The following is a 26,890-nucleotide window of genomic DNA, read 5'->3' as shown; positions in this document are numbered from 1 at the left end:
TTAGCATTTAGGGATTTTGTAATCGAGCGTACAGATTTATGTTTAGAGCTAGCCTAATTCAAGCTAAATCTATATCCTAGAGCATGCTGCCGAAGAAAAGGGAGGTCAACGTCGTTTTGCATGGAGCAGAACTCTGGTTTTTGCATGTAAAGTCAATGTTGTCTGTGTGTGCAGAAGAGTTACAAAATGAAGTATCTGAAGGATCCAGGATTTTTAGATCATCCAGTAAATACGCCATATGTGGCAAAATAATATTATATTAAACAATGTTAGTGAATTCTTACCATATGCCAATTACTAGAGATCTAAGCTCAGGGTGGTGAGAACCCAGTGGAGGTGAAGAAAGGAGCAGTGTGAGCACCAGGAGGGCTTCTCGGCAGAGGTGACATCAACAAAAGTCAGAAGGGAAGGAGTTGTCCCAACAGAGGGGGTAATGAGCATGTCCCTCGGAACACATGAGTGAAGGTGAGAGGCCAGTGAGCATGAATCCTGCCAAGGGGCTTTGGGGGTGCGGAGGGTGGAGAGCAGGTTATCAAGGGAGCAGAGGGGTTATGGCACCGCCCTCACAGAAGACCCCGGAGCTGGAGCCAGAGTGGATAATGCACGGCCATGGCTCCCTGGGATGCCCAGCTCTGACCCTTGGATAGCTGGCCTTTCTCAGAACAGGTCTGCTTTACGCAAGGACTTATGCACCTGAGCCCTCTTTGGTGGAAGGGCATGGAGGCCAGTAACTTGAGCACCTCCTAAGTCCTGGCTCTGCTGGGGAAACTTTCACACATGCAGTTTCACTCAGACTTGCCCTGTGCCTGTCGTCCCTGCACTACAGGTAGGGAAACTGAGACAAGGTCACTTACCGATGGGATAGGATGGCTGGGGGTCCACTGCCAAGGCTGAGCTCTTTCCCCACACCAGGGATCCAGGCACACCAGTCGATGGGCAGTGCTGGTCCACACAGAGTGTTCTAGAAGGAAGAGCAGGCAATGCAAGTTTTGTAATGTTGAGCGTATTCAAGTTTAATGATTGTCCTTTATTCAAAGATTATTCCCTTTCTACTTATTTTTATTAAAATGTCTTCTCCTTAATGATTCTGTGATAGTCCTAAAAATACTCAGCAAGGGACTGGTCTTAGATGCTCCGTCCTTAGCACTCTCGTCCAGCCCTCCACGGGAACAGCCCTGGAAGCAGGAGACCTCCGCTCACCGTCAGCGTCTCTGATTGCGACTCTGGGGTTTTTCATCTCTTAACACTAAGACACAACCTTGCAAATTTGTATTTGTTACACGAACTTGTGTTTGTTTTCCGGCTACTACGAAGTGAATGTCATTGGTCGGGCTTCAGCTGCTCCATTTGAAATTAAGCTTATATCAGGCTGGATAAATGTGGCTTTGAGCAGAACTTAAGGAGGTTACTTGAACTTGAGGAGGGTTTCAAACAGCATTCCCCAAAGCACCAGGGTTCCACAGTTTCTAATGCGTTCCATTGATTTTAGCTGTGCTGTGTTGCTTCTTCATTTTGTAAGCCTGTTAAAATATGAATTCAGAAGCTGGTTAACTCTTTTTCTATCTCCAAATTTTATTTGCATGGTTATCACAGTGTTCCTCAGTCAGTCAATGTCAACCACAGAGAATAAACAATATTGCTTTCTCATTACATAGAAACCTTTAACAATCATTTTATGATTACTTGATTATGAGTTACAAAAAGATGTTATTTTACACCCTTCGTTCCAAATCCTCCATCTAGTTAACTCTATTTTGAAAGTAAAGTTTTTATTTTGGAATTGTCTTCGGCTTTTAATATGTATGGTTGGCTCCAACCCAGAGAAAAATTAATTTACTGTTGTTTATATTCACAATACAAGTTTGTATATATCATTAAGCCCTTCTCACTTGGCTGGGATCTTACAATTACTCTCTTGAATGTAAAGGTTCAGTTACTTAAAGAAAAGGAAACACTAAAGCAGAGCAAAGAAGGAGAATGAGCTGTTTTTCACATTAACAGCCACCTCCAGCCACAGGCTTAGCGAGGCCAGTGCCTCTCCTGTCAGGATGGAGCAGGTGAGACCCACTGCCAGTGAGTTTTCTTGCCACCTGTGCTGAGTTAATCTAAGTGAAATTGCCGAAGAAGGACAAGGGCACAGTTTTATCTTATAAGTTCAAACTCTTGTCCTTGCAGGGCGCATCTGCCATGAAGTGTGAATTAGGGTGATAAAAACAATATTGAAATTTAGAAAAGTATGACTCACTGTCGCCTCCAGAAGGAGACTTTTGTGTGTGTGAGGTTTTCCTTAAATAGTGGTGGCCAGTTTCACAAATGGCGGTGACAGGTTTGCACAGTCCTCTTGTTGCTAAGTGGCTCAAAATCTACCCTAGGGCTCTGACTCTCAGCTGGTCCTCTGAGTTATTTTCTTTCCACTCGAAGGAGTTGCACTTGGTGAGCTGTTGGCCTGGGTCAACGGGACAAAGGAAAGGTCATTGCTTGCTGGGGTGCTTTTTCACATTTCCTCCCTGGGCTGGTGTTGAGCAATCAGGTCTCCCCCACTGTGCTATGTGCTCCCCACAGGATGTGTCCAAGCACAGAACGTGATGGTGGGACACAGGCGCAGGGCTGAATGACACCCTATATAGGTGCCTCAAAATAACCCCACCCAGTCCCAGATGTAGGTCCAGTGGGTGAAGGTGGGTGAATGTGGAGACCATGGCTAAGCAGATGGCACACAGTGATAGCTCTCAGCTCCCCTTCCTGACCACACAGCCGCAGACACTTAGCAAGCACCCGCTAAAGTGCCACCAATCAAGGACACATGGTCCCTTCCCTCTACGGCTGTGACATTGGCTCCCAGACAAGTTGGAGGACTGGTTGGGAGGGAATGCCTAGAGGGCTGCGTGCAGGAGGTATGTGCCTGTCTCACTGAAGTCTCAGCACCACCCTCAAGGTTCCTAGGGGACAATGGAGGTACTCGGTGGGCGTCGAGGATCTTCAGGTGGAAGCTCGGTGAGCGGCCAGGCCACCGACACAGTGTGGGTGGCAGTTTTGCACTGTGATGATGTAGCTCAGAAATAGCCACAGATGTGGTGGGTTCTGGTATGCAGATGGCCCACCGGATAATGAGGGGTTCCCGAGTTCCATGCCCTTGGGGGCTCACTTCTGCCAGTCTTCCTGAGACCAGCATGGATATTAGAGTATGACCCAGGAATGACCTTTCCGCCAAGATATTGGGGTGAGTTGGTTTCCCTCTTCCATGCCTTACTGCCGTATCCATTTCAGGCCGTGGAACTGTGCCATTCTTTTCTACATATTCTATTTTACATGCATTTAGCCTAGCTATCTGGAAATCAGACTCATTTGCTTCAAAATTTCTTGTTTTCATATTGGGGTCTCCCTGGATTTAAGCATCTGGAAGTAATCTGGCATCTAGAATAGCCTCTTACCATATGTCTGTCATCGCCACATTTTTTTAACGCTTTGTGCAAGAACTATACTAAACGCTGCATGTGTATTAGGTCATTTAACCCGCAAGAGTATGTGGTTAGGAAGGCACTTTGTTATCCTTCTTTCACAGATGGGGAAACTAAGGCACAGGGAGGTTAAGTAACTTGCCCAAGGTCACATACCTTGTAAGCAAAGCTAGTATCCGAACATATTCATATAATTGTATCTTTGGGTGTGTGGGTGCATGCTAAAGTGTAAGCTTATTTTTATCTTTCTTTTAGGTAATACATATATGTGTCTAGATGGATTTGTTTCTGTTTGACAAGTGCCTTAGTTCCTTGGGGCTGTTATAACAATGTTCCTAGTTTGGACGTTTAAGCAACAGAAATGTGTTGCCTCACAGTCTGGAGGCCAGAATTCCAAGATCAAGGCTTTGGCAGGACTGGTTCCCTTTGAGATTCTGAGGGAGAATCTGAACCATGCTCTCTCCCAGCTTCTGGTGGTTTGCTGGTAATCTTTGGTGATCCTTGGCTCGTAGATGCGTCACCTGACCTCTGCCTTCATCTTCACGTGGCATTTGTGTTGGGTTCGAGTCCCATCCTAATGACCTATTTTAGGTTAATTGCCTCTGTAAAGACCCTCTCGCCAGGGATTTGGACTTCAACATATGAACTTTAAGGGACACATTTCAGTATTTAACATGTATAGTAAGCTTTTGACTTTTAAGTGTATAAGCAGCATAACATAGTTATGTACCAACCAATGTGACTTTTTCCTTTTCTTTTAAGAAATGGTGATGCCTCTAACAGACTCCAGTGTCTGTAACCATTTTTAACTGAGTATGACATTGACATGTTGAAAACGCCTAGACCAGTAAGCTGGGTGTTCCCCATCTGGACTGTGTAGTCAGCTGCAGGTGTGCGGGGACCCCAAGCATGGCAGCAGCAGCTGTCCACAGACAATGCCACAGCCCTTCTGTTCTCTTGCAGGCATCCTTCCCAGCAAACCTCCAGCTTGTCCTTGTTCTGCGCCCAACAGGATTTTTCCAAAGGACTCTCTCTGACCTTGCTTTCAAATTCAATAGAGATGACTTTAAGATGAAGGTACCGGTAAGTATACCTGCTTTAGCTCCATAGACAGAACTGAACTTAATTGCATTCTTGGCCCATTTATGATCATCAAAATTCTCAAGATGCTAACCTCAGGGCTGTGGGCACAAAGAAAGCCCCAAACAACTCAGTTGGAAACTGTACTTCCTCACGTTATCAGGAGCAGTATGACCCATCTTTCCCACCTGCTGCTCCCCACCCCTGAGCTGACTATGCAAAGCATGGCCTTGGATGGACCACCGTAAAAGTACAGGTGTTTCTTCAGAGCCACAGATCTAGAACAAGAAAGCCCAATGGGCTGGGTGCCATCGCTTGCCTCCTAGTGAGGAATGGCAGGGCTCTGCCAGTGCCTGGGGGAGGGGCCGGGGAAGTAGGTGCAAGCATCACCAGGCCTGCAGAGAAAACCCTGAGCTGTCAGCGGGGGTGGGTGGTCTTCATTCCTGCATGGCAATCCCTACTTCATCTCCTCACTCCAGCCCAGCACAGGGCAGCTTCTGGAAAGGGGCACTCCCTGGCATCGGTCCTGCAAAATGGCAGTATTGGGCCGAATTTGTGAGCTGCCAAAAATGGTTTCACAAAAATCGTCGCCGGCATCTCAATTCACTGATCCACTTTAGATCATTCTTTAGAATTACAGAAAGCCCCGTCTGAATGCTGTTGTTTAAAATGTATCCATGTCGACGTTTTGGCGCTATGTGCTGAACTTGGTGCTGGGTAGAAAATGTTAAGAAAAATGGTGGGTCTTTGCACTTTTTCTGTTGTGGTTAAATATATATGAAGCATAGACAAGACATTAATGGAAATACAGAAATCATTAAGGAAGTTGACTTAACCCCTTAGATTGCTCAATCAATCAGTCTTTGGTCAGGCTGACCATGATCAGGGTTATTTGGCAACATATGAATAGTTTTATTAGAGAAGTAGAGAGAGAATGGAGTCATCTCTGGTGAGAAGCATTTTCTACTTTAAATTGACCTTTTACCCTATTTTTTAAACGAAGATTATGGTTTGATCAGGGGATATTAATGTCTGCTCTGTGGACAGTTTGGGCAGGATTATTCTCTGTGGTGGGGCTGTCCTGTACATGGTGGGATTTTAGCAGCACCCCCTACCTTCCACCCACCACATGCCAGCACCCCTCCCCCCACATCCCGACAATCAAAAATGTCTTCAGATAATGTCAAATGTCTTCTGGGGGGCAGAATAGCTTTAAACTAATACAATATTTAATAATACATGAGATGGTTTCGAATAACATTTGGGCTAAACCTCTCATGACTTATTTTGTAGTATCTGTGTGACGGCTTACAAAGCAAAGGCTATATTTTTATCCAGAACTCAGGGACAGAATAACCTCAGAAAGAGCAAAAAAAAAAAAAAATATTTAACAAAAGAAAAACTTGCCCTGTGTGGAAGTGCTTGCTTGGTCACTGCAACCACATGCTCACCCTCAAAGGCCGCTGTGCACGTAAAGGGTGCTGTCTGACCCTGACCAGCACTTGCCAAGACCTCACAGCTTTTCAGCAGGAATAGGCACAAATTGCCTTCTTTCAAGTCAGAGCACTGTTTGATAACCTTGCCGAGCGCCCCTGGCCAGAGGAGCATCTAAACGCCTGTCAGATGCCCAATGTCCATTGCATGCCCAGCTCTGTCGAGGGTTCTGCATGTCTTTGATCACTGTCATCTGATGAGATCAGTCATCACATACCCATTTCAGAAATGAGGAAGCCGAGGCACAGAGAGAATAAATGACTTACCTAGTCAACCAGCCAGTAAGTGGTAGAGCTGGGATGTAAACCCAGATCCAAAGCCAGTGACTTCTGTCCACGCTGTCACCCTAGCAACCAGCAGGAGAACATTTCCTCCCTCCATTTGCTGGGCATTCTGTTTATAGGGTTGGTTTTCCTTCTCCTCTAGGTCATAATGCTGAGCTCAGTACCAGAATTACACGGTTACATCGACAAGTCCCAGCTGACCGAGGACCTGGGTGGGACCCTGGATTACTGCCACACCAGGTGGTTGTGTCACCGCACGGTGAGTCTTTCCAGCACTCTCTGGTAGGTGCCGGGTGATGCGCTCTGGTGGGTGCCGGTTTTGGGCTGTGTTTCTTGAGAATACCTAGCTAATCCACCAGAATTGCTTTTGTGTTTCGAAGCTGCCTTTTCCAAAGACATGCTCACATTAACCCAAGTTTTCTCCCCAAGAATGAGGAGATGGTCTCAGTGGACCTTAGTCATTCCAAAGAAATAACATGAGTAATATGTTCGGGAGTGGCTTTTTCTGGGCTCAGAGACAGAAAAGAGGGAAAGAAAAACCCCATATTGTAGTTTGCGGCACTCACACCTCTCTTAACGGGGAGAGAGATCTCGAGCATAGAATGACTCTAGGTGATGAAAGCGTATGTAAAGAGTGCCTGGTATGTTTCTGAAGAAGGCGTGAGGCTAAGAAACCAGTGGGAAGGTATTTACTGTACGTAGATGGGCTTGCTGTGGCCCTGTCCCCTCTGAAGGTGCCTGTCCGGTCCTCGGTGGTGCTTTTCAGGCAGCAGGAGGGTACGGTACGTGCAAAGCTTTGTGATGCTGTTCTCCCTCTTCCCAAGGCGATCGAAAGTTTCGCCCTCATGGTTAAGCAGACAGCTCAGATGCTGCAGTCCTTCGGGACCGAGCTGGCCGAAACGGAACTGCCCAATGACGTCCAGTCGACGAGTTCGGTGCTCTGTGCACACACAGAGAAGAAGGACAAGGCGAAGGTACGCGCAGCTTCTGTGGGGCGGTGGGGACGGGGTGGGAGGGCTTCCAGTCGGGGAGAAGGAGCTGCTGTCAGCATTAGGTAAGATAGAGCCGAAGAGGTTTCAAAGATGCTTATGAGCTGGGTGACCTCTTTGATCATATCTAAAATGTGCTCCTTCTTAAAAGCGGTGTGAAGGAATGTTGTAAACACAGACACCTCGCGGCTGGCTTGAGTAACTTGTGGGAGCTGACTAGAGCAAAGCATCACAGGCAGCTTCTCTCTGAATGAGCTCCCAGCTTTCTGAACTGCAGGGCCCTCTACCCAGGTGTTTCTGTTGCATATTAGTGAACCAAGACAGGATTTCTAGCCCACAGAGTCCCACAGACAGCAGGCAGAGAAGTGGTGGGCTGACTCGGAGAGGCTGAAATTCATAAAGTAGTCACTGTATTCCCATCTTACCATCGCTTCCTGGATAAGTATATTCTGAGAGAGGTGCGCTCCCTGAGTCTTTCACACCCCTGGCCCAACCTGCATGTTGTAGGCTTTGAATCAGTGATGGCCAATGACCTGTCGGTGGTCCTCGGGGGGCTACCCACACCCTCACTCTTTTTTGCTCTTGGCAGCAAGGACAGCTGGTGCCGAAGCAGGCACATAGAGGTCGGGTGTCCTGTTACTCTCTTACCTTATCCTGCTGCCCCTGAGTGACCAGTAACCCTAGCTCTGTCCTGGTCACTGTGAAAGGAGTGTTCCCAACATCTGCCTTCCTTCTTCAGTTCTAAGTGGAATGCAGGTGCAAGCGGTCAGCACAGAGGGTCTATGAAAATTTCACTGACTGGTGCTGTGCCCACCTCCCTCACCCTCCCACTCCCCACGCAGAGGGGATGCCACACAAAGCCCACCGCTCTCTCCGACCTGGACGGAGTCCCGGGCTACAGGTGGGCCTGGAGTGAGAGGTGCTGTGGTCTTCCCGCAGGAGGACATGAGGTTGGCATTGAACAAAGGACAGAGCATCCTGGAGAGCATCAGAGAGCCTCTAGTCAAGAGCCCGGAGCAGAGCCTGAACCAGGACCAGCTGGACAACCAGACCACTGTGCAGAGGTGAGGGCCTCGGGCCATGGAGGCATTTCAGGTGCACAACCTCTGCAGAAACAAGACGCAGTAGGCTGAGAACAGAGGGGCAGACAGATGGGAGCAGGAGGCCCCACCCCATGCTGGCTTGTCGCCTCTGAGCCTTCGTTTCCTCATTCTAAAGGGAAGCAAGGGGAACTCAGGGTCCTGCTACTGAAATGCTTTTCTTCTAAATCCCAAAGAAAGCAGCTTTTCTGGGGAGGAAGATTTCTTAGATAAACGCTCTTTTTCACATGGAGGGGGCATTTAAGGGAGAACAGTGGTGACAGGGGCTGTCGGGCTTGTGGAGCTTCCGCACTGAAGCGCTTTCCTGTCCCCTTCCACACCCAGTCTCCGAGCCCCGCTTGTGTACTGGTAGGGAAGCAGCCTGAGGCCTCTCTCAGCTCCAGCCCCATTTTTAGAAGCATGTCTTTCCTCTTTCACTGGAAAGGGGATAATTTTTACTTTTCTCCCTTGGTTTCCAGCTGTGTAACACAACACAGGGTAGAGTGCCCACATGGTTAGCTAATATCTTGTGGTGCTCTGCAGTGTCAACACACCACACACCTCTTCCGTTCTGTGCTCTCTGCCCTGAAGGCCAGGTCACCGGGAAGCCCCATTTCTCCATTCAGGGACAGGTCGGAAACAGGTGCAGAGCAGCTGGACAGCCTGCCCAGACTTTCTCAGCTCTGTGTTGCCCCTCACACACGGAGCAGGTGTTCTGAGCCAGGGATGTGTGGGAGGCCCCAGGGGCAGGGGTGGCGGCGGGTGCCTATGTAGATGCAATGTCATGAACAGAGGAGGTTGGAGCACATTGTCAACTCCCCGCAGACTCAATTTCCTCATCTGTACAATAGGGCTAATCTGAGCACACCTGACAGTGTGGGCGTGGGGTCAAATCAGTTCACACTTGTCCGGCACAGTGTCTGACGCATAGGGGTTCTCAGATTTGGGAACCATGATAGTGAATGGTGGCCAGCAGCTCTTCACCCACACATGCATTGTGGCAGCTTGCTAGTTCCTTTATCCCTGCCTCGAAGTTATAAATAATAAGCTCAAACCTTTACCATCTTGGCCTTTTAAAAATTACCAAACTCAACTCATTCAGCCACCCTCTCCAGGAGACTGTGTTAGTGTGTCCCAGCATGATGCTGCATGGGGGATCAGGGACCCCGAGGGGAACCAGACCACAGCTACACTTCTGATATGCCTCTCCCTCTTGCATGTTAGGCCCTAAAGAAACCCCTACCTGTGAATCCTGTACTTCCGTGCCCGGGATAAGAGGAGGCAAGGGTCTCGGGAAGGCCGCGTAGAGACCGAGCCCCCGCCCTGCTTCATGTTGCAGGGGGCGTCCTTCCCAAGGCCCCACATGCCACTCCCACACACAGCACAGGAGCCTCTCCCTTTTCCTAGGCTCTTGGCCCAGCTGAATGAAACCGAGGCTGCCTTCGATGAGTTTTGGGCAAAGCATCAGCAAAAACTTGAACAGTGTCTGCAGCTCCGGCTTTTTGAGCAGGATTTCCGAGAGGTGAGTGGCCCAGAGCGTTCAGAGAACCTATAGGTGGACGCCTGGTGCTCTGGCTGCAGGAAGCCAGTAGATGGCATGGATCACCCTGATGTCAAGAGCTGAGTTATTCAGTTGACTGTGGCTCAATGCAGAATAATCTCTACCAGCGACATGGAGCCACAAAATCGAATTGGACTAAACCTTGCATGTGATTGATGAGTAAATCATTATATATAAAAGGTCATATAAAATCTGTTCATTGGCATGTACTTCCTTCTCCTTCTGCATTATTTGTCAATTAGTCAAGGAGCTTGCATTCTCCCTTTAAGGTCATTCGAATGTTCTTTCCTCCAGCGTCTACCTACTGTGTGCCTGGCATGGGCTCTGAGTATACAAAAATAAAAGATACACTCCCATCTTAGATTCAGTATGACAGGGCTATAGTAGACAGGATGCACTGTCATTGTGTTAGATCATTACAGAAAAGGCCAACTCATCAGAAGCCTGTTAATCATTTATTTATGCAAAATACATATACTGAGACTTGCCTGTGGTCTTGTCCTGGTGCTGGGCAACATAGACCCCAGGGCAACATTTTTCCTGTCCACAAGACACCTCTGATCAAGAAGGGGGAATCATAAACACACAGGAAATAAGTGGCCATTTCAAGTTCAGTGATAAAGTGGTTATAAGGCAGTGTCTGAGTGCCAGGCAAAGAGGACCAGTGAATACTTCTGTGGGAGACCATCCCCCAGCTCTAGTCCTCCCCAAAGAGTAGTGGATATCACCTTTTGGAAAAGGCGGGGTCTGGTTCAGCAGCCTTCACTGAGTACTGTTAAGATGGGGCATGCGCTCCAGCTCCGGAGAGCAAGGTGAAACGGTCTCCCTGACTCAGACAGAGAAGGAATGCCAGCCAGCCATTGTGGCCAGCACTCCGCGGAAGCACCTGGAAAAGATGGTCGCTTATTACTTATATCTGTGGGGACTGAAGAAGGCTTTTCAGACAGTCAAATTTTTTATTTGGGGATAATAGATTCAAGTGTAGTTGTAAGAAATAATTCAGAGTGATCCCATGTATTCTTCACCCAGTTTCTCCCAGTGGCAAAATCTTCCCAAACTAAAGCACAGGGTCACAGCCAGGATATTGACCCTGACACGGTCAACATGCAGAACACTCTGTCCCCACAAGGATCTCCAGTGTTTCCCTTTTACAGACATACCCATCTCCATCCCACCCCCGCCTCCTGAGACCCTGGCAACCGCTAGTCTTTTCTCTATTTCCATAATGTTGTCATTTCAAGAATATTCTATTAATGGAATCATACAGTACATAACTTTTTGGGTTTGGCTCTTTTTACTCAGCTTAATCTTCTGGAGATTCATGCAGGTGTATTGTGTGCACCAGCAGTTTGTTTCTTTTTATTGCTAAGTAGTTGGTATTCTATGGTATGTTCACGCCACAGTTGAACCATTCACCCACTAAGGGGCATCTGGGCTGTTCCCAGATTTTTGCTATTATGAATAAAGCTGTTATAAACATTTATGTACAGATTTTTGCGTGAACATAAGTTGTCATGTCTCTGAGACAAATGCTCAGGGGTGCAATTGCTGGGTCATATGGTAGTTGCATGTTTAGCTTTTTAAGAAAATGCCAAACTGTCTCCAGATGGCTGTACCATTTTACATCCCCATCAGCAGGGTATGAGCGATCCAGTCTCCCCACATCCTCACCAGCATTTGGTGCGGTATTTTTTATTTCACACACATATTCTGACAGGTGTGTAGTGATATCTCATTATGGTCCTATTTTGTATTTTCCTAATGGCTGATGACCTTGAATGTCTTTCCATGAGCTTATTTGTTATCAGTGTATCCTTTTCAGTGCAATGTCTCTATTTTTATTTCCCCTTTTATAGCTGAATTGTTTTTGGTTTTGGATTGACTGGTGTGTTTTGAGAGTTCTTTATATACTTTAGGTACTAGCCCTTTATCAGATATGAGGTTTGAAAATATTTTCTTCCAGTCCATCACTTGTCTTTGTATCCTTTTAATAGGCTTTTCCACAGAGCAAAGTTTTTAATTTTGATGGAGTCCAATTTATCCTTTGAAGGATTATACTTTTTGTATCAATCCTAACTCCTAGATCCCAAATATATTTCCCTAAGCTTTTTTCCCTAAAAGATTATAGTTTTACATTTAAGTACCTGATCCATTTTAAGTTACTTTTTGTATAAGATGTGAGAATTAGGTCTAGGTTCATTTTTTAAATCTCTGGATATCTCATTGCTCCCGCAGCTTTTGTTGAAAAGGCCATGTTTCCTCCATTAGATTGCTTTTCCACTTTTGTCAAAAATCAGTTGGACATAAATTTAGGCGTTTATTTCTGGATCCGCATTCTGTTCCTCTGTCAACACCACGTGGTCTTGATTACTGTAACCATATAATAAGTATAGAAATCAGGTAGATGAATTCCTCCCACTTTATTCTTTTTTTTTAATTATTTCATCTATTCTAGTTCCTTTGCCTTTCCATGTAAATTTAAAGTAATCTTGCTTATACCTACAAAAAATTGTTTTTATAGGAATTGTGTTAAACCTCTATTTGGGGGAGAATCAACATCTTTACTATGTTGAATCTTTTCATCAGTGAACACAATGTCTCACCATTTAGATTTTTTTTTATCAATGTTGTGCGCCTTTCGGCATATCCATTCAATACATGTTTTGTTTGATTTACTTATATATTTCATTTTTTAAGCAATTATAAATAGTATTATATTTTCAGTTATGGTGTTTGTTTATTCATTGCTATATATAAAAATACAATTGATTTTTGTATATTTATCTTATCTCTTGAAACCATGCTGAGAGAAGTTAATCTAGGAGTTGTTTTGTAGTCTTTGGGATTAGCTACATAGATGATCAGGTCATATGCAAACAGGGACAGCTCGATTTCTTCCTTTTTCCATCTCTATGCCTTATGTTTGTTTATATTTTTAATTTTTTTTTTTTTTTTTTTTTTTTTTTTTTTACCTTATTGCACTGGCTGTTTGCACCACTTGAAAAAACAGTTATGAGAGTGGACACCCATGCCTTGTTCCGAGTCTTAGGGGAAAAGCACTGTTTTCACCAACGTTTGTGTGTATAATGTTGCCTGTAGGCTTTTTGTAGATGCTCTTTATCAAATTGAGGAAGTTTCCTCTTGTTCTGTTTTTCTGGGTGGAGATCTAGGTTTACCTCTTCCTTTCATTCTCAGTTTTGGTCATGTCTCCATGTCCTGTCCCTTCAGCTGTGGCTTTTCTGACATAGGCCTGGATCTCTTGTCCCCTCTCCTCTGTTTCAGGTTAAATCTACCTTGGATGTGTTGGCCCAAAAGATATTGACCTTCACAGATGTGGGCAACAGCCTGGCACATGTGGAACACCTCCTGAAGGACCTTACCAACTTTGAGGAGAAGTCCAGTGTGAGGACCAGCTCGTGGACTGGTGTGGGCGGGAGATAGCCTGGTGAAGCAGTACTTCCAAAATTGCTTAGAAAGACACAAAAGTTGGGCTTTCCTGCCATCTGTCGGAAGCCCCTAGTCCCAAGTGATGTCGACAGGTGGAGGGATGGCTGCCTGGCCCACCCTTCACTGACCCCCACTCCCACAACCTGCTCCTACACTCACCCTCAACATCCACAGATTCTTAGAAGAAAATAGTGCCCTGCTTGCTTGTAATGAACATAAGCTGAGCTGCGTTTCCGGGATGGTTCTCTCTGCAGGTGCCCATGGAGCGGGCCCGCGCCCTATCCCTGGAGGGCGAGCAGCTCATCAACAACAAGCACTATGCCGTAGACTCCATCCGCCCCAAGTGCCATGAGCTCCAGCACCTCTGCGACCAGTTTGCAGCGGAGGTCGGGCAGAGGAGGGGGCTACTCAACAAGTCGCTGGAGCTGCACAGCCTCCTAGAGGCGGTAGGACCCCCAACCCCGTGCCCCTGATGGGAAAACCCTCTTCTCGGACCCACATGGCCAGCTCCCTCCGAGAGGGGTGTACCACAGTCATTGATTGAAACTGGCCTACACCCTCCTGTCTGGATGACTTTCTTGTAGCCCAGATGGTCATGTCCTGACACAGATGTCTGTTTTCTAGAATTCATTTGCAACAACTAACGATTTCTTTAAAAGACCCAGAAACTTACCATGTAGCTAACTCACTGCACTTTGCCTCTCTCTGTATGTGAATGAGTCCAGTCCTGGGCAATTTGCTTGGCTTTATACAGCACTGAGTTCACTGCAGGGCAGTCCGTCGGACATAACAGCAGAACTATGACGATGCAGTGCTGCAGATATTCCTAGATGTGTAGTGGTCAGCAGACCGCGTGTGAGACAGCTAACGGGCCCCAGAAGAGAGCCAAGACACAGCTTCTAACAGTGCCATTCTCTCTCTCTGCAATGCTTCATGTGTCCAGTCCATGAAATGGTGCGATGAGGGGATTTACCTGCTGGCCTCGCAGCCTGTGGACAAGTGCCAGTCCCAGGACGGTGCTGAGGCAGCCCTCCAAGAAATTGAGAAGTTTTTGGAGACCGGTGCAGAAAATAAGATCCAGGAACTCAATAAAATTTACCAGGACTACGAACCCATCCTCACCCAAGACCTGATGGTATGCCGACTCGGGCTTTTTTTTCACCTGTAGCTCACCTGTCCTGAATGGTGGGGAGTTACTCCAGTGATATTTGAAAGAATTCTTAGAGGATACAAGGCATTTGAGAGGGATGTCGAGTTCAGGGGTCATCTGGCTCAACTTTCCTTGCAATACAGAAATTATTTTCACTCCTCTCTCAAAAGGTGGTATTCCTACCACTGGCAGGATCCCTCCCTGTGAGGGATATGTTCTTGACGAAGTAGCCATTTCCATGGTCCCTGCTTCCTGCATGCTTCTCTTAATATGATGCTGAAATAGGACTCCTCCTCACTCTCAGCCAGCTGTCCTCAGCCCATCCCCTAGGGCAACCCACAAGTGTACTGTTCCTTCTGTAGGTGGCCTTTAGATACATGGAGAGGGCTGCATGTCCCCACTTCCAGCTGACTTTCCTCTAGGCTTAGCATCCCTCATTCCGCAGTGGGATTCCCACCCCTCCTCACCCACAGCGAGCAGAGCCAGTGCAGGATTGCTGCATTGGTGATGGGCGCTGCATCACGAGCACTTAAAACGGAGGTCGTGCTGTGCCCGGGTCTACAGATGGTTGTTCTGTTTTGTGGACGCCGACACTTATAAGGGGTCTTGCTAACTAGTCCATCATACCCTGTCACTCCAGAAACACGTGCAGAAGGTCTTCCAGAAACAAGAGAGCATGGAAGAGATGTTTCACCGGAGACAGGCGAGCCTGAAGAAGCTGGCAGCCAGGCAGACGAGGCCCGTGCAGCCAGTGGCCCCCCGGCCAGAGGCGCTCACAAAATCACCCTGCCCCTCCCCAGGTATGTTCGGGCATGCCTCACTCCTTCAGGGGACGCCTTCCTTCCTTTCCACAGTGAGCCCTAGTCCAGAGGCCATCACTTGATTTATGAATAAAGTTTTATCGGCACTCAGCCCGCTAATTCGTTTCCTCTCTTCTGTGCTGCTTCCATGCTGAGCACAGCAGAGCTGAGTGGTTGTGGCAAAGAGCACGTGGTCCTCAGAACTGGAATAACTGTCGAGGGACTTTCCTGGGCCTGTTTCCCCCGACTCCAGTCTCTTCCCTACCCATCATCAGTCCTGTTGCCAAAATACTGTCCCTCCCCCGTGGCTCCAAACTCTGCCCCAAAGCCTCTCGACACTGTTAAAGCCTCTCGACGCTGCGTTCGGTGCCTCAGCTGCCCGCCAGGCATGGCAGTCATTTAGCCGCGGTCCCTCATAGCATCTCCCCCAGTGAAGTCCTCTAAGGCCGAGCGAGACACTGCACCATTTCCTGGAGACTCCTTCCCATTCTTCCCCGTCCCCAAACACACTCTTCCCCAGCTGCGGAACAGCTCCTGAGGGTTTCTTCAGGGCTTTTTCAAATGCCAGCCCCCTGAGAGCCACTCCAGCCCCCCAGTGTTTGGAGTTTGCAGAGACATTATTCTCTGGCCTGCTTGGAGGCCTCCTGGACCTCAGGCATCCTGGTTGCTCTACCTCCTCCCTGCGACCCACTCTCCCCGACCCCTGGGGCTGGGAGCTGGGAGCCCTTCTGTGGATATGACTGATTCCAGCGGGGCCGGCCCCAGGTGGCTCACTTTTACCTTCCCACCTCATCCCCTAACCCGTTATCTTTCCTCTTTATCTTTGCTGTGCTTTCCTCACCCTTCTCTGGGCTGCTTGCTTTTTCCCTCTGAAAGAAAACTCCAGACGCACGTTTTTTCCCTCTCCAGGCAGTAAGATGCCAGGTTACACCCACCGTTCTCTTCTTTCCAAACCAGGCATCCGGAGGGGTTCTGAGAACAACAGTTCTGAGGGCAGTGCACTCCGGAGGGGGCCCTACAGGAGGGCCAAGGTGAGCCCGCTGCCCCTGGCTGGGACCCTGCACCGCCTCCAACCCCACACCCACTGTGTCCTGGTCACCTCACCCTCCTTGGCTGGCACGCAGCCCGGTTCTCCCCAGCCCCTCTCCCACATGCCGGCCAGCCAGCCACGTCCATCTTTCCCTCCTTGTCCTGTGGGACCTCAGGTTTTAGATCTGTTCCCAGATGGGAAATGAGTTTGGACTCCGAAGCCTCAAAGTCAGGAGGACATGAGGCTGCGCCTTCTCGTTTCTGAAATCTCAATGCACTGCGTGCTCCTCTCTCCCCAGAGTGAAATGAGTGAGAACCGGCAGGGCCGGAGCGGCTCCGCAGGGGACGAGGAGGAGAGCCTGGCCATCTTGCGGAGGTGAGTGGGCTGCCCTTCCAGGCCCCACTGAGTGGCTCTGGTCCAGATACAACTGCGGCCTACCCAGATTTTAGCCTTTGGCCAAGACAGTCTGAATATAAATGAGCCAGAGTTGGTGAAAAATGCCAGCCTCTACCCCAGAGCCTCAAAGGGTGAGCACAGCTGGCATCATGAGGTCCGCACACGTGCAGACGTGGAGTGCACTCACATGTCTGTTTGGCATATCCACATCTGAAACCAAGAGAAATTCACGTTTTCCTTAGAAAAGCCATATTGGCGCCTGGGTCCTCAGGCAGGTGGACTTCGGCGGTTTGAGATGACTTGTGTTCTCCCTTCTCCAAGTCCAGATGAGAAGTCAAGCGTGATTCGGCCCACCTTGGCCCTCAGATCACATCTGCAGGGTCGGCCACATAACCACCCCTGACCCAGCTTTTTGCCTTTTCCATGCACTTGGTCCCTCCCACCGCCCAGGAGCCTTTCCAGGCCCTCCTGGCCCCACGTGCCGGACGCCACTGCTCTCTCTCCATCTGTCCCCTCCTGCTCCTCTCTCACTCCCACACCCCAGCTGAGGCTCTTCTTCCTGCACACTTAGACTGTTTGCACGGCACATGCCGTGGGTGTCCTGCATGGTCCGCCCTGGGATTGCGTCTGTCCCCGCACACAAGTGCTGACGAACTTTGAACTCTACGCTTGACTGGGAAAGCACTTCCAACGTCCTCCCCAGGGTTAGCCATCACTGTCCCCATAGAACCCTACCTTCCAGAAGAGCTGGGCCATTTACCTTTCCACAAAGGTAGCCTGTACCCTGTCACCTTCCTGCATCTGCATGCTCGGAGATCAGTACTCAGAATGGCCCCCACGCTGCCCAGCCCTCAGCATCCAGCTTAGTCCTCTACCTGGGATATTCTCTCCTCGGTGCTCACACTCTGCTCCCAGACAAGAGCGCTCTCACCTCCAGCTTGTGGTAATGAGAGGAAGGTGAGGCCCCTGCCTACCCCCCACTCCCACCCCATTTGGGAGCTTGGACTCTTTGAACTGCAGCCTAAGATCTTGGTAATTGCTGACAGTTGTGTTAGAACTGAACTGTTCAATGCTCCCAACCCAGGAACAACCCCTGGGCTCCAGTTCCTGTGTATTAAAATGGGAAGCGTGGTCGTAGGCAGTTAAAAGGTGGTCCTCATCCCTGAAAGGAGACATGAGCCGCTGGTTTGCAAGCCCGCACCCCTTCTGGGACTCCATAACAGGCACATAGTAGTTCCACGCATCATCACTGAACCCCACTATGTGCAAAAGGTGGTGGCAGGCACAGGAGCAGCTAAAATGATGCCTCAAGGAGGGGCGCAGACTGTCCCCAGGAAGGGAGACGGTGCTCCTTTGGAGGGGCTCTTCCTGAGAGTAAGAGGAGCGACAGCCGGTGAAGGAGTCGGGACTCCATCTGCAGGGGTAGGGAGACTTCGAGCTGTGACCTGGAAGAGAGGGAGGCTTGAGGCGCGCTTCTGGAATCAGGGCTCCTTTTGAGCAGGTGGCCCCAAAGCCGGGAAGTGGGTTAGGGAATCTGCTCCTAGATAATAAGTCCGTGTGACCCATTCACAGGCACGTGATGAACGAACTCCTTGACACGGAACGGGTCTACGTGGAGGAGCTGCTCTGTGTCCTGGAGGTGAGCCGGGGGCACGCCGTGGGCTGGACTCCCCATCCCCCGCCCGCTGTGGTCTGTGTCCACCAAAAAACATGTGAAGGAAGGTTTATGGCAGCTTTACTCATAACAGAAAACAACTCAAGTGTCTGTCAGCATGACAAGGATCAAAAAGATTTAGATGGATTTGCACAGGGACAATTTTTACAGCAAGAAAAGGAGCTGCTACTGCACAGAACCGTGCATGACCCTCAGGAGCATAACAACAAGCAGGAGTGCGTGCAGTTCCTGAGTAGGAAGTCCAAGATAAGCAGAGTGGTCTGGGGTAGAGAGGTCAAAGCAGGGGCCGCCTGGGTTGGGGGTTGTTTCCTGGGAGGGCAGAGGGGCTTTTGGGTGCTGGAATATTCTACATCTTGTTCTGGGTTACCAGAGTGTAGACATATAAATAATTCATCAAGGTGTACACATAAGATTTGTCCCCATCATAAAAGTTATACCTGAATTTTGGAAAGGCTAAAAAGGAGAAAGATGGGAACTACCCCCCAACAAAAAAAATTGGTGCTGTTTGTAATTCAATTATATTTTGTTGTACTTGTACAGACGGTCATCTTAGAAATGGTCAGTGACTAAATACAAGGTGGATTCACTTTCTTAAACTTGAGACAGCATCACCTGCCCCACGAGGCAGCCGTGCAGACACTGGGCTTGTACCGGGGGTATTGGGCTGCTATTAAAACAGCCCGAAGGTCTGTCAGCAGCCGTTCAAAATTTCCCTCTTTCTCTTCCACAGGGCTACGCGGCTGAGATGGATAATCCCTTAATGACGCATCTCATTTCAACAGGCCTTCAAAACAAGAAGGATGTTTTATTTGGAAACATGGAAGAAATTTACCACTTCCATAACAGGTGGAACTCTGATCTCATTCAGTGATGTCTCACCTCTAAGCAGGTCCTGCAGGGAGCTGAAACCAAAATGGCCCCTGGGCCACGCTTTGTGGGTGGAGAATATCTCCTCCTCCCTCTCTCGAGGAGGGATAAGCTCACAGAGGCTCACAGACCAAGCAGCAGTTTGATGGGATATGCCCAGGGCAAGTGCTCTCAACAGAGGGTGGGGGAGAGTTACAAACAGGCAGCCTGTGGACAGTGGGTCAGCATGACCATCGAGGAGCAGCCTGCCCCTCCTGCCTCTCCCTGTCCCTTAGGACCAGCAGAAGCCAGTCCTCACCCAACCCCCTAAGTGTGCACATTTGGCACTTTGAGGAAGCACCAAAAGCACCGAAAGCCACACCACTTAGCAAGGCTAGTTTTGTTCCCAAGCCCATTCTTGGAAAAGGTGGCAAACCAGAAGTTCCTTTCTTGCCTGTTCTCTCCTGTGAGAGCGATTAGCTGCCAGCTGATGCTTCAGTCCTTCCGGGGCTGCTTACCCTCAGCTCCTCCTCACAATTTGCAGGAGCTCATGGGAAAGGAGATGAGTGGGCAGATACAAGGATGAAGGGAGGCAAGTAGAGGATGGCAATGCCTGTGTGTCCTTAAAAAAGGGCCAACTGTGGGCTGACTCCTCCCAGTGCTGTCCGGGGCCAGGGGGCTCAGCCACATGGCACTCGGGCCCCACCTTCTTCTGAACCCTGCAGCTGAACCCCACACAGGAGCCCTTCTTTGGGAATTAAAATGAGTTGGTGACCTGGTCCCTTGGCATCCTGGCGGCTCTGGCCAGTCTTTGGATTCCGGGCCCCTGGCTGCAGCACTAGTATAGTGAGCTGATCCCCAGGAAGCTTCCCTTCCCGTTGGGATTTACCCGCAGGCACTGCCCAATGCAAATCAGAAACATAAGAAAACTCTGGTACACGGCTCAGGGACAGTGCTGCGTGGGGGAGGTCGTGGGGGCAGAACCAAGATCCCCATTACATCTGCAGAGAATGGACAGAGCAGACGGGTTGTAGGGTTTAGGCTTCCAGAACCTCGAGATGCTTCTGTCTGTCTGCCTATAGCCTCTTTGTGCCATGTCTATGCTGATAACAACGGAGCTGTCCTAAATTCTGTGTGAATGCCAGTACCAGAAACATAAAGGGGTCCATGGGGGCCACATCTGCTTAAACCTGAGAGTTTGGTGCAATCAAGACCCTGGAAGTGACAGGCATGGACTGAAGGTTCCCGAAATCAGACTATGTATTTTTACACACAAAATCTCCTAAACTGTCCAGAGTTAGGAATAAAAGTCATCTGGAAAATAACAGTTATTAATTTGTTTCAGATGCCATCTTATTCAGATTGTTTATCATATGACCTAATGCAAACTTTCTTTGTCTAGAATATTCCTGAGGGAGCTAGAAAACTACATAGACTGCCCAGAGCTGGTTGGAAGGTGTTTTCTAGAAAGGGTATGTGTTTTTTTTTTTTAAATGTATACTTTCCCATGCCTTACTTCCTGAAATTACTGGTACTTAAATAATAATAACTTTAAATTCTAATACATCTAACCAACTGACATTAGAAAGTACCAAAGTTTCCAGTTTTGCTGAGATCACATAATACTTTTTGGTAAGGCTCAAAGAATACTATTTTTTTAAAGCCCAATAACTAATTAGAAAAAGAAAAAAACTAAAAACAAGCTTTGAGATATGCCGAAATTATAAAGCATCTAAGTTGTAATAGTAAATGTTAGATGAAGCTGAACCTTTTTGATGCTGGTGTTTAGTCTTGTCCTGGTTAAGACTCCCTCACTCACTAGCTGACGTTGGACAAGTCATCTGTGTTCTGAGCCTTATTTTTCCCCTCTTTCAAAGAGTAGATGTCTGCCTCCTTCCAGGGCTAGACAATCAGCTAAGGTGTGTGTGTGGGGGTAGGTGCAGGGGTGGGGGTGGGGTGCTGCTGAGAAGCTTTGGGAGCAGGAAAGGGCTGCCAGATGCAGGAGGCCACTGTCTTCTCCGCAAGACCCCAGGTGATCCTCATGGTGACCTCCATAAACTGCTAGTTTAGCAATATGGAAAATGCAGCTTACTAACAGCTGTAAAATTAAGTCTTTTTACAAAATAAGCTAGAGGCTGAGACTGTTATAATAAATTGGTATGAAGAGGCAGAAGGGGGGAAAAAGAAGAGCAGTATTGTTGTTTTGACTCAGCTTGGCTGTCGATAATGCTTCCTGTCGATGGTGCTATCTGAGAATTGGGGTGGGGCAATCATGCTGTACGCCAGTGGTTCTCAAAGTGGGTCCCCTAGCCAGCAGCATCGGAATCTCCTGGGAACTTGCTATAAATGCAGGTTCTCAGGTCTTACCCCAGACCTGCTAAATCAGAACCTTGGTGGGGGCAGCAATCTGTTTTAACCAGCCTGCAGGCAGTTCTCTTGTGCATACAAGTTCGATTACCACTGTATAGTCCAAGCTCTAGAGATTCTTTCTTTAGAAAAGTCTGTGTTGGCCCTGTGTTTATTTTTAGTCTGTTCTTCCTATGGCCAAGCCAGCTTTATTGAGCTTATCTGTATAAAAGAGGTATCAGAATTAATGCAGCCCTGAGACATGGTGGAGGGAGCAAACCAGGATTCAGGAAGAGGTCAAACCCACCCCAGAGGGGTCAGGGGACATAAGGGGGAAGGCGTCGTTTTTCCTTGCACAGCAGGGCCTACCTGGAGAAGTGTGACTTGGGAGTAGAGTCAGCCCTCCATGCACTGAAATGGACGTAGCCTCGGAGGCACATTGTGACATGGTCTGTGTCCCTGGTCCAGATGGAAGAGTTCCAGATCTATGAGAAGTATTGCCAGAACAAGCCCCGCTCTGAGAGCCTGTGGAGACAGTGCTCTGACTGTCCGTTTTTCCAGGTACGTTTTGGGACCTTTAGAGTATACCCTGTTCTACTAGTTGACTCTCAAGCAAAGAATAATGAAAACTGTCTAAACCCAAGGTTTTGGTGGTTGTAGGAATGCCAGAAGAAACTGGACCACAAGCTGAGTCTGGACTCCTACCTGCTGAAGCCAGTCCAGAGGATCACCAAGTACCAGCTGCTGCTCAAGGTGAGACACCAGGCAGCCATGCCTGGCTGGGCGTCCCCTGGGGCCCTGCTCCCACCTGGTCACCCTGTGGCCACCCTCACTGTTGCCATCTCTTCCTAGCTATGCACCCACCCTGTTTTGGCTACCCCAGCTGTCCCTTATCACCGCGGTCTCTGAGCCGCCTTCCTCTCATTTCTGCAAGGGCCTGGCTCTTTACAGACTTCTGTGGAGGGCCTACTGTGTGCTGGCCATTGTTGGGGCAGGGACAGAGACACTGAGGTAAACAGATGGGCAAACCCCACCCCACGGAGCATGCGCTCGAAGGGTCTTCCCACCCACAATGGTCTGCGTTCCCACACCAGTCTTCCTGGCAAGGCCTCACCTGTGTCCGTCACCTCTGTGGGCCCAGCAGAGGCAGCTCTGCAGGGCAGAGTGAGCAAATGAATTAATGTGAAGAGGGTGTCTGTAACAATCAGATGTTTGTTCTGGGTGTCATATTTGAAAGGAAGGAGTAACCAGTTGAGGCATGAGACTGGGAACTCAGTCTGAGTTTGCCGGGGTCAGAGCTACACAAGGGCACTGCCTTGTGTGTGTGTATGTGTGTGTGTGTCAGGGTGCGGGGGGCTTCTTCAAGGGTCCTGCACTTGCCAAGCTGAGTGTCTAGTTCAGGGGATGCCTCAGGTTTCAGCATCCATCTGGGCTGTTGTGGGGTGGGGTATGGAGGCTTCGTGGAGGTGGGAGGGCAGCTTTCTGAGCTGCTCTGAGGGTGTGTGTCCATGTGCGTGTGTGGTCCTGTTCCTGCTGGTGACTGCTGAACAGGAAACCACACTGTGTGTCCCGAGGGTCCGCGTTCAGGGCCACCCAGGGCCTGCACTTCTGTGACAGAGCACTCGATTCCCGCAGCTTTCAAGAGAGTGGTGGAAGACCATGTCCAGACGGCTGTGTGAACACATTCTTGTTCTCTTTCCGCCCCTAGGAGATGTTGAAGTACAGCAAGAGCTGCGAGGGGGCCGAGGACCTGCAAGAGGCGTTGAGCTCCATCCTGGGCATCCTCAAGGCCGTGAACGACTCCATGCACCTCATTGCCATCACAGGCTATGATGTAAGGACCACAGAGGGTGCATTCACCTTTGTCCCCACCCCCTAACAGGCCTGCGTGGTGGGGGGATCTGATGGACAGCAGGCTGAGGCCAGCCCGACGCCAGTGCAGAACTGTGCCCATGAGCTTCTATGTGCATGCATATCACCTAGAATCCTTCAAAACCTGGTCTGACTCGGGGCATCTGAGGCAGGCCTGCACAGGAACTCATCAACGGGTAGAGAAAACTCCCTTGGAGGTGCATCTCTGAAAACCTCTTCATTCCTGGTCCTTCCACTCGGGGAACAGGTGTGAATCTGTTTCCTCTAATGCCGTTCAAGGGCTGATGACGTGTATCAAGGGGGCTTAAAAGTCAGATTTCTCCTTTTCCCTTGTATCGGGTCAACTTATTAATTTTTTTTCCTCTATAAATCCATTCTGCACTCATTCTTAGTTTCTTTTAATTAATAGACTATTTTTAGAGCTGTTCTAGGTTCACAGCAAATTGAGAGGAAGGTACAGAGACTTCCCACGTAGCCCCTGCTCCCACACTCACAGCCTCCCCATTATCAACATTCAGGAAAAGGCAGAACTATGGAGATAGTAAGCAGTCTCCCCACCAGAGTGAGACATTTGTTGGAATCGATGAACCAACACTGACACATCATCATCACCCAGAGTCCATCAGGGGCCACTCTGGTGCTATACATTCTGTGAGTTTGCATAAATGCGTGACATGTGTCCATACCGTAGTATCTTACAGAGTAGTTTCACTGCCCTAAAAATCCCTTGTGCTCTGCCTGTTTGTCCCTTCCTGCCCATCCTCGTCCCTCATCCCCACCCCCTTCCAACTCTTGGAAACCACTGATCTGTTTACTGTCTCCGTATTTGGAAGCGGGGATGCAGCCTTCCTGGACAGGCTTCTTTCACTCAGCAACATGCGTATAAGGCCCCCCACATTAGTTCTGGGTAAATGCTGCTCCTGTCATTTTGTTTTAGGGGAACCTCAGCGACTTGGGGAGGCTGCTGATGCAGGGTTCTTTCAGCGTCTGGACAGACCACAAGAAGGGCCACGCCAAGGTGAAGGACCTGGCCAGGTTCAAGCCCATGCAGCGACATCTGTTCCTACACGAGAAGGCCGTGCTCTTCTGCAAGAAGAGGGAGGAGAATGGGGAAGGGTATGAGAAGGCCCCATCCTACAGCTACAAGCAGTCCTTAAATGTGAGTCAGGCCTGTTTCCAGCAGCTGCAAACCTTCCCGGCACTGGCCCCAAAGAGAAGGATCAGGGACCTGTTCCAAGTTGTAACTGAGGCTTGCTCACGACATCCACCTTCTGGCACAGGCCTGTTACGTTTGAATGTGGGAGTCTGGGATCTCTGGTATCCTTAGTCCCCACTCCAACTAACACCTGTCTCCCTGCTTTGTGCTGACAGATGACAGCCGTTGGCATAACAGAGAATGTGAAAGGTGATGCGAAGAAGTTTGAGATCTGGTACAACGCCAGGGAGGAAGTTTACATCATACAGGTTGGGCCCCGATCTTTTTCTGGCCAGGCGTTAAGGACTCCTCGAGTCTCTTTAGGATTGCCAAGGAAAGGCTTCCAGTGAGAGCTGGTGTCTAGAATATTCCACAATGTTTTATCACCCAGAGGCCAGGAGTATCGCTATTCATTTGAGGATGCTGCCCTGGGCTGTCTTTAACCTGAGCTGAACCCGGGACAAAGTACAAGGAGACACTGCAAGTTAGGGGTGCTAGAAGTGTCCTTCCAGGAAAACAGGCTCCGGCTCCCATAGCCCTGGCTCCTGTGCAGCTGGATGGTACGGGGAGCATAGCTAGCTTGTGCCTTATCTACACACGTGGTGGGAAGTATGTTCTGAGCACTCACCCATCTTCGCCTCATTGGTGAGGGCAGGAAGTTGGTGGGGCTGTTAAGTGCATTTGTGAGCCCCAGGTGCAAGACCCCAGGTGTCCTCTGAAGGGAACCGCCATAATGGGGATGTCGCTCTCCTGGTCGCCTTCAAAATTCTGGCCCACTTGATAGTTTGGGCCCAGGGCTATGTGGCCACCCCGTAGCACACTATACTTAGTTGTGCACAGCTCACAACACCCACGCCAGCATAGCCAGACCCAAGAACCCCACGGAGCTAAGGCGAGGATGTGGGCCAGCGCTCTGGCTTTCCACGGGCCCAGCGTCTTCAGAGCTCAGCTGCCCCCCTGGCCCTGCCCGTCAGGACCCACACACTGTATTGAGGCAGGGCAGAGCCCTGGCTGTGGTTCATGCTGCTAGCAGTCTCCTTCACCCTGGGAGTTAGAGTCTACTTGTGAGATTTCAGACTCCCGCTCTCCTTATCACCTAAAAGGATGTCAGGGCCGCTGCACAGAGAAGCTTACTAGCAAGGAGCACTTTATGCCACTGGGTTTTCCCGCTGAGTCAGCCATGACTGGTTCTGCAGAGATTTTGGCCTGGGGGTCAGTCCACTGGCTGGTGCTGCAGTGCCCTGGGCCCTGTCTGATCATGCCCTTGCCCGCGAGGCAAGTGCCAAAGCAAGGGGACGTGCCACCATTTACTCCCTTCTCCTTCCTCACATGCTGTGCTCTCATTATTGATTTCTAAGATTGTCCTCAGAGGTTTCGATAGTAAAATACCCACATGTGTATAAAATACCAAACCGTGTGTCTTTAGGGAACGGGAGTCCTTACCTCCTGGCATTTCTTTTGGGGGCTAGGCGCCAACTCCTGAGATTAAAGCAGCGTGGGTGAATGAGATTCGGAAAGTGCTGACCAGCCAGCTGCAGGCTTGTCGAGGTAAGAATGGCTTCGGCCATTATTTTCTCTTAGCTTTTGCTCCAGGGGCATTTTTACATAATGTTCAAAGCAACCTTGAAATTCTTAGCTGAGATACAGTAGCATTTAGAAGTAAAGGTTCAAGTTCTTCAGCCAATCATGGGTGATTTGTTTGTTTCCTCTTTGCAGAAGCCAGTCAGCACAGGGCCCTGGAGCAGTCCCAGAGCTTACCTCTGCCAGCATCATCCAACACGAGGTGAGAGACAGGCATACTTGAAGAGTCACAAGTAGGAATGTGCACATTCCACCGAGTTTAATTGGCCCCCGTCACCTGACTCTCTTGATCATTGGTGTTCCTTACATTCACCGAAGCCCCCTGGAGTGCTTCTCCTCTGGAACCACAGGCTGCTGGGTCAGTCCCAGCAGGTCAGCTTCAAAGACTTGAGTCTCGGGCCCCACTCCCAGGCAGAGACCAGTCCCTGACAGCTCTCTCTTTACTTTCCATCTGTGGGTTATTTCCCATGATGATCAGTGCACAATGTGCGGCTGTTCCAGATGACAGTTAATCACCAGCATTTCAGTGGCAGTGGCATCTCAGAAAGGGACCATCAGGTGCTAGAGGCTCAGAGCCACAACTCACAGATGCGAGGCATATTTCAGG

The 26,890-nt window shown here is 49.2% G+C and overlaps 1 protein-coding gene across 11 annotated transcripts in view; it reads left to right on the top strand.

Moving 5' to 3' along the window:
* Positions 1 to 26,890, top strand: part of MCF2L (MCF.2 cell line derived transforming sequence like) — a 155,613-nt gene that overhangs the window by 120,180 nt on the left and 8,543 nt on the right. For all 11 annotated transcript variants that reach the window (XM_039878787.1, XM_039878790.1, XM_039878792.1 and 8 more), the window contains 21 exons: positions 4,422 to 4,541; positions 6,459 to 6,575; positions 7,141 to 7,290; positions 8,245 to 8,369; positions 9,792 to 9,906; positions 13,228 to 13,347; positions 13,647 to 13,838; positions 14,336 to 14,527; positions 15,183 to 15,342; positions 16,300 to 16,373; positions 16,671 to 16,747; positions 18,341 to 18,407; positions 19,174 to 19,289; positions 20,692 to 20,761; positions 22,104 to 22,196; positions 22,296 to 22,388; positions 23,344 to 23,469; positions 24,445 to 24,666; positions 24,879 to 24,971; positions 26,172 to 26,250; positions 26,419 to 26,485. In XM_039878787.1, coding sequence (XP_039734721.1) covers positions 4,422 to 4,541; positions 6,459 to 6,575; positions 7,141 to 7,290; positions 8,245 to 8,369; positions 9,792 to 9,906; positions 13,228 to 13,347; positions 13,647 to 13,838; positions 14,336 to 14,527; positions 15,183 to 15,342; positions 16,300 to 16,373; positions 16,671 to 16,747; positions 18,341 to 18,407; positions 19,174 to 19,289; positions 20,692 to 20,761; positions 22,104 to 22,196; positions 22,296 to 22,388; positions 23,344 to 23,469; positions 24,445 to 24,666; positions 24,879 to 24,971; positions 26,172 to 26,250; positions 26,419 to 26,485 — 2,468 coding nt within the window. The remainder of the gene's footprint in view (positions 1 to 4,421; positions 4,542 to 6,458; positions 6,576 to 7,140; positions 7,291 to 8,244; positions 8,370 to 9,791; positions 9,907 to 13,227; positions 13,348 to 13,646; positions 13,839 to 14,335; positions 14,528 to 15,182; positions 15,343 to 16,299; positions 16,374 to 16,670; positions 16,748 to 18,340; positions 18,408 to 19,173; positions 19,290 to 20,691; positions 20,762 to 22,103; positions 22,197 to 22,295; positions 22,389 to 23,343; positions 23,470 to 24,444; positions 24,667 to 24,878; positions 24,972 to 26,171; positions 26,251 to 26,418; positions 26,486 to 26,890) is intronic.

This window comes from Pteropus medius, unplaced genomic scaffold (genome assembly GCF_902729225.1).
Source record: "Pteropus medius unplaced genomic scaffold, Ma_sr-lr_union100, whole genome shotgun sequence".
Classification (NCBI taxonomy): Eukaryota; Metazoa; Chordata; class Mammalia; order Chiroptera; family Pteropodidae; genus Pteropus; species Pteropus medius.
Note: the sequence above shows the minus strand (reverse complement) of the source record. Positions and strands in the feature narration are given on the sequence as shown.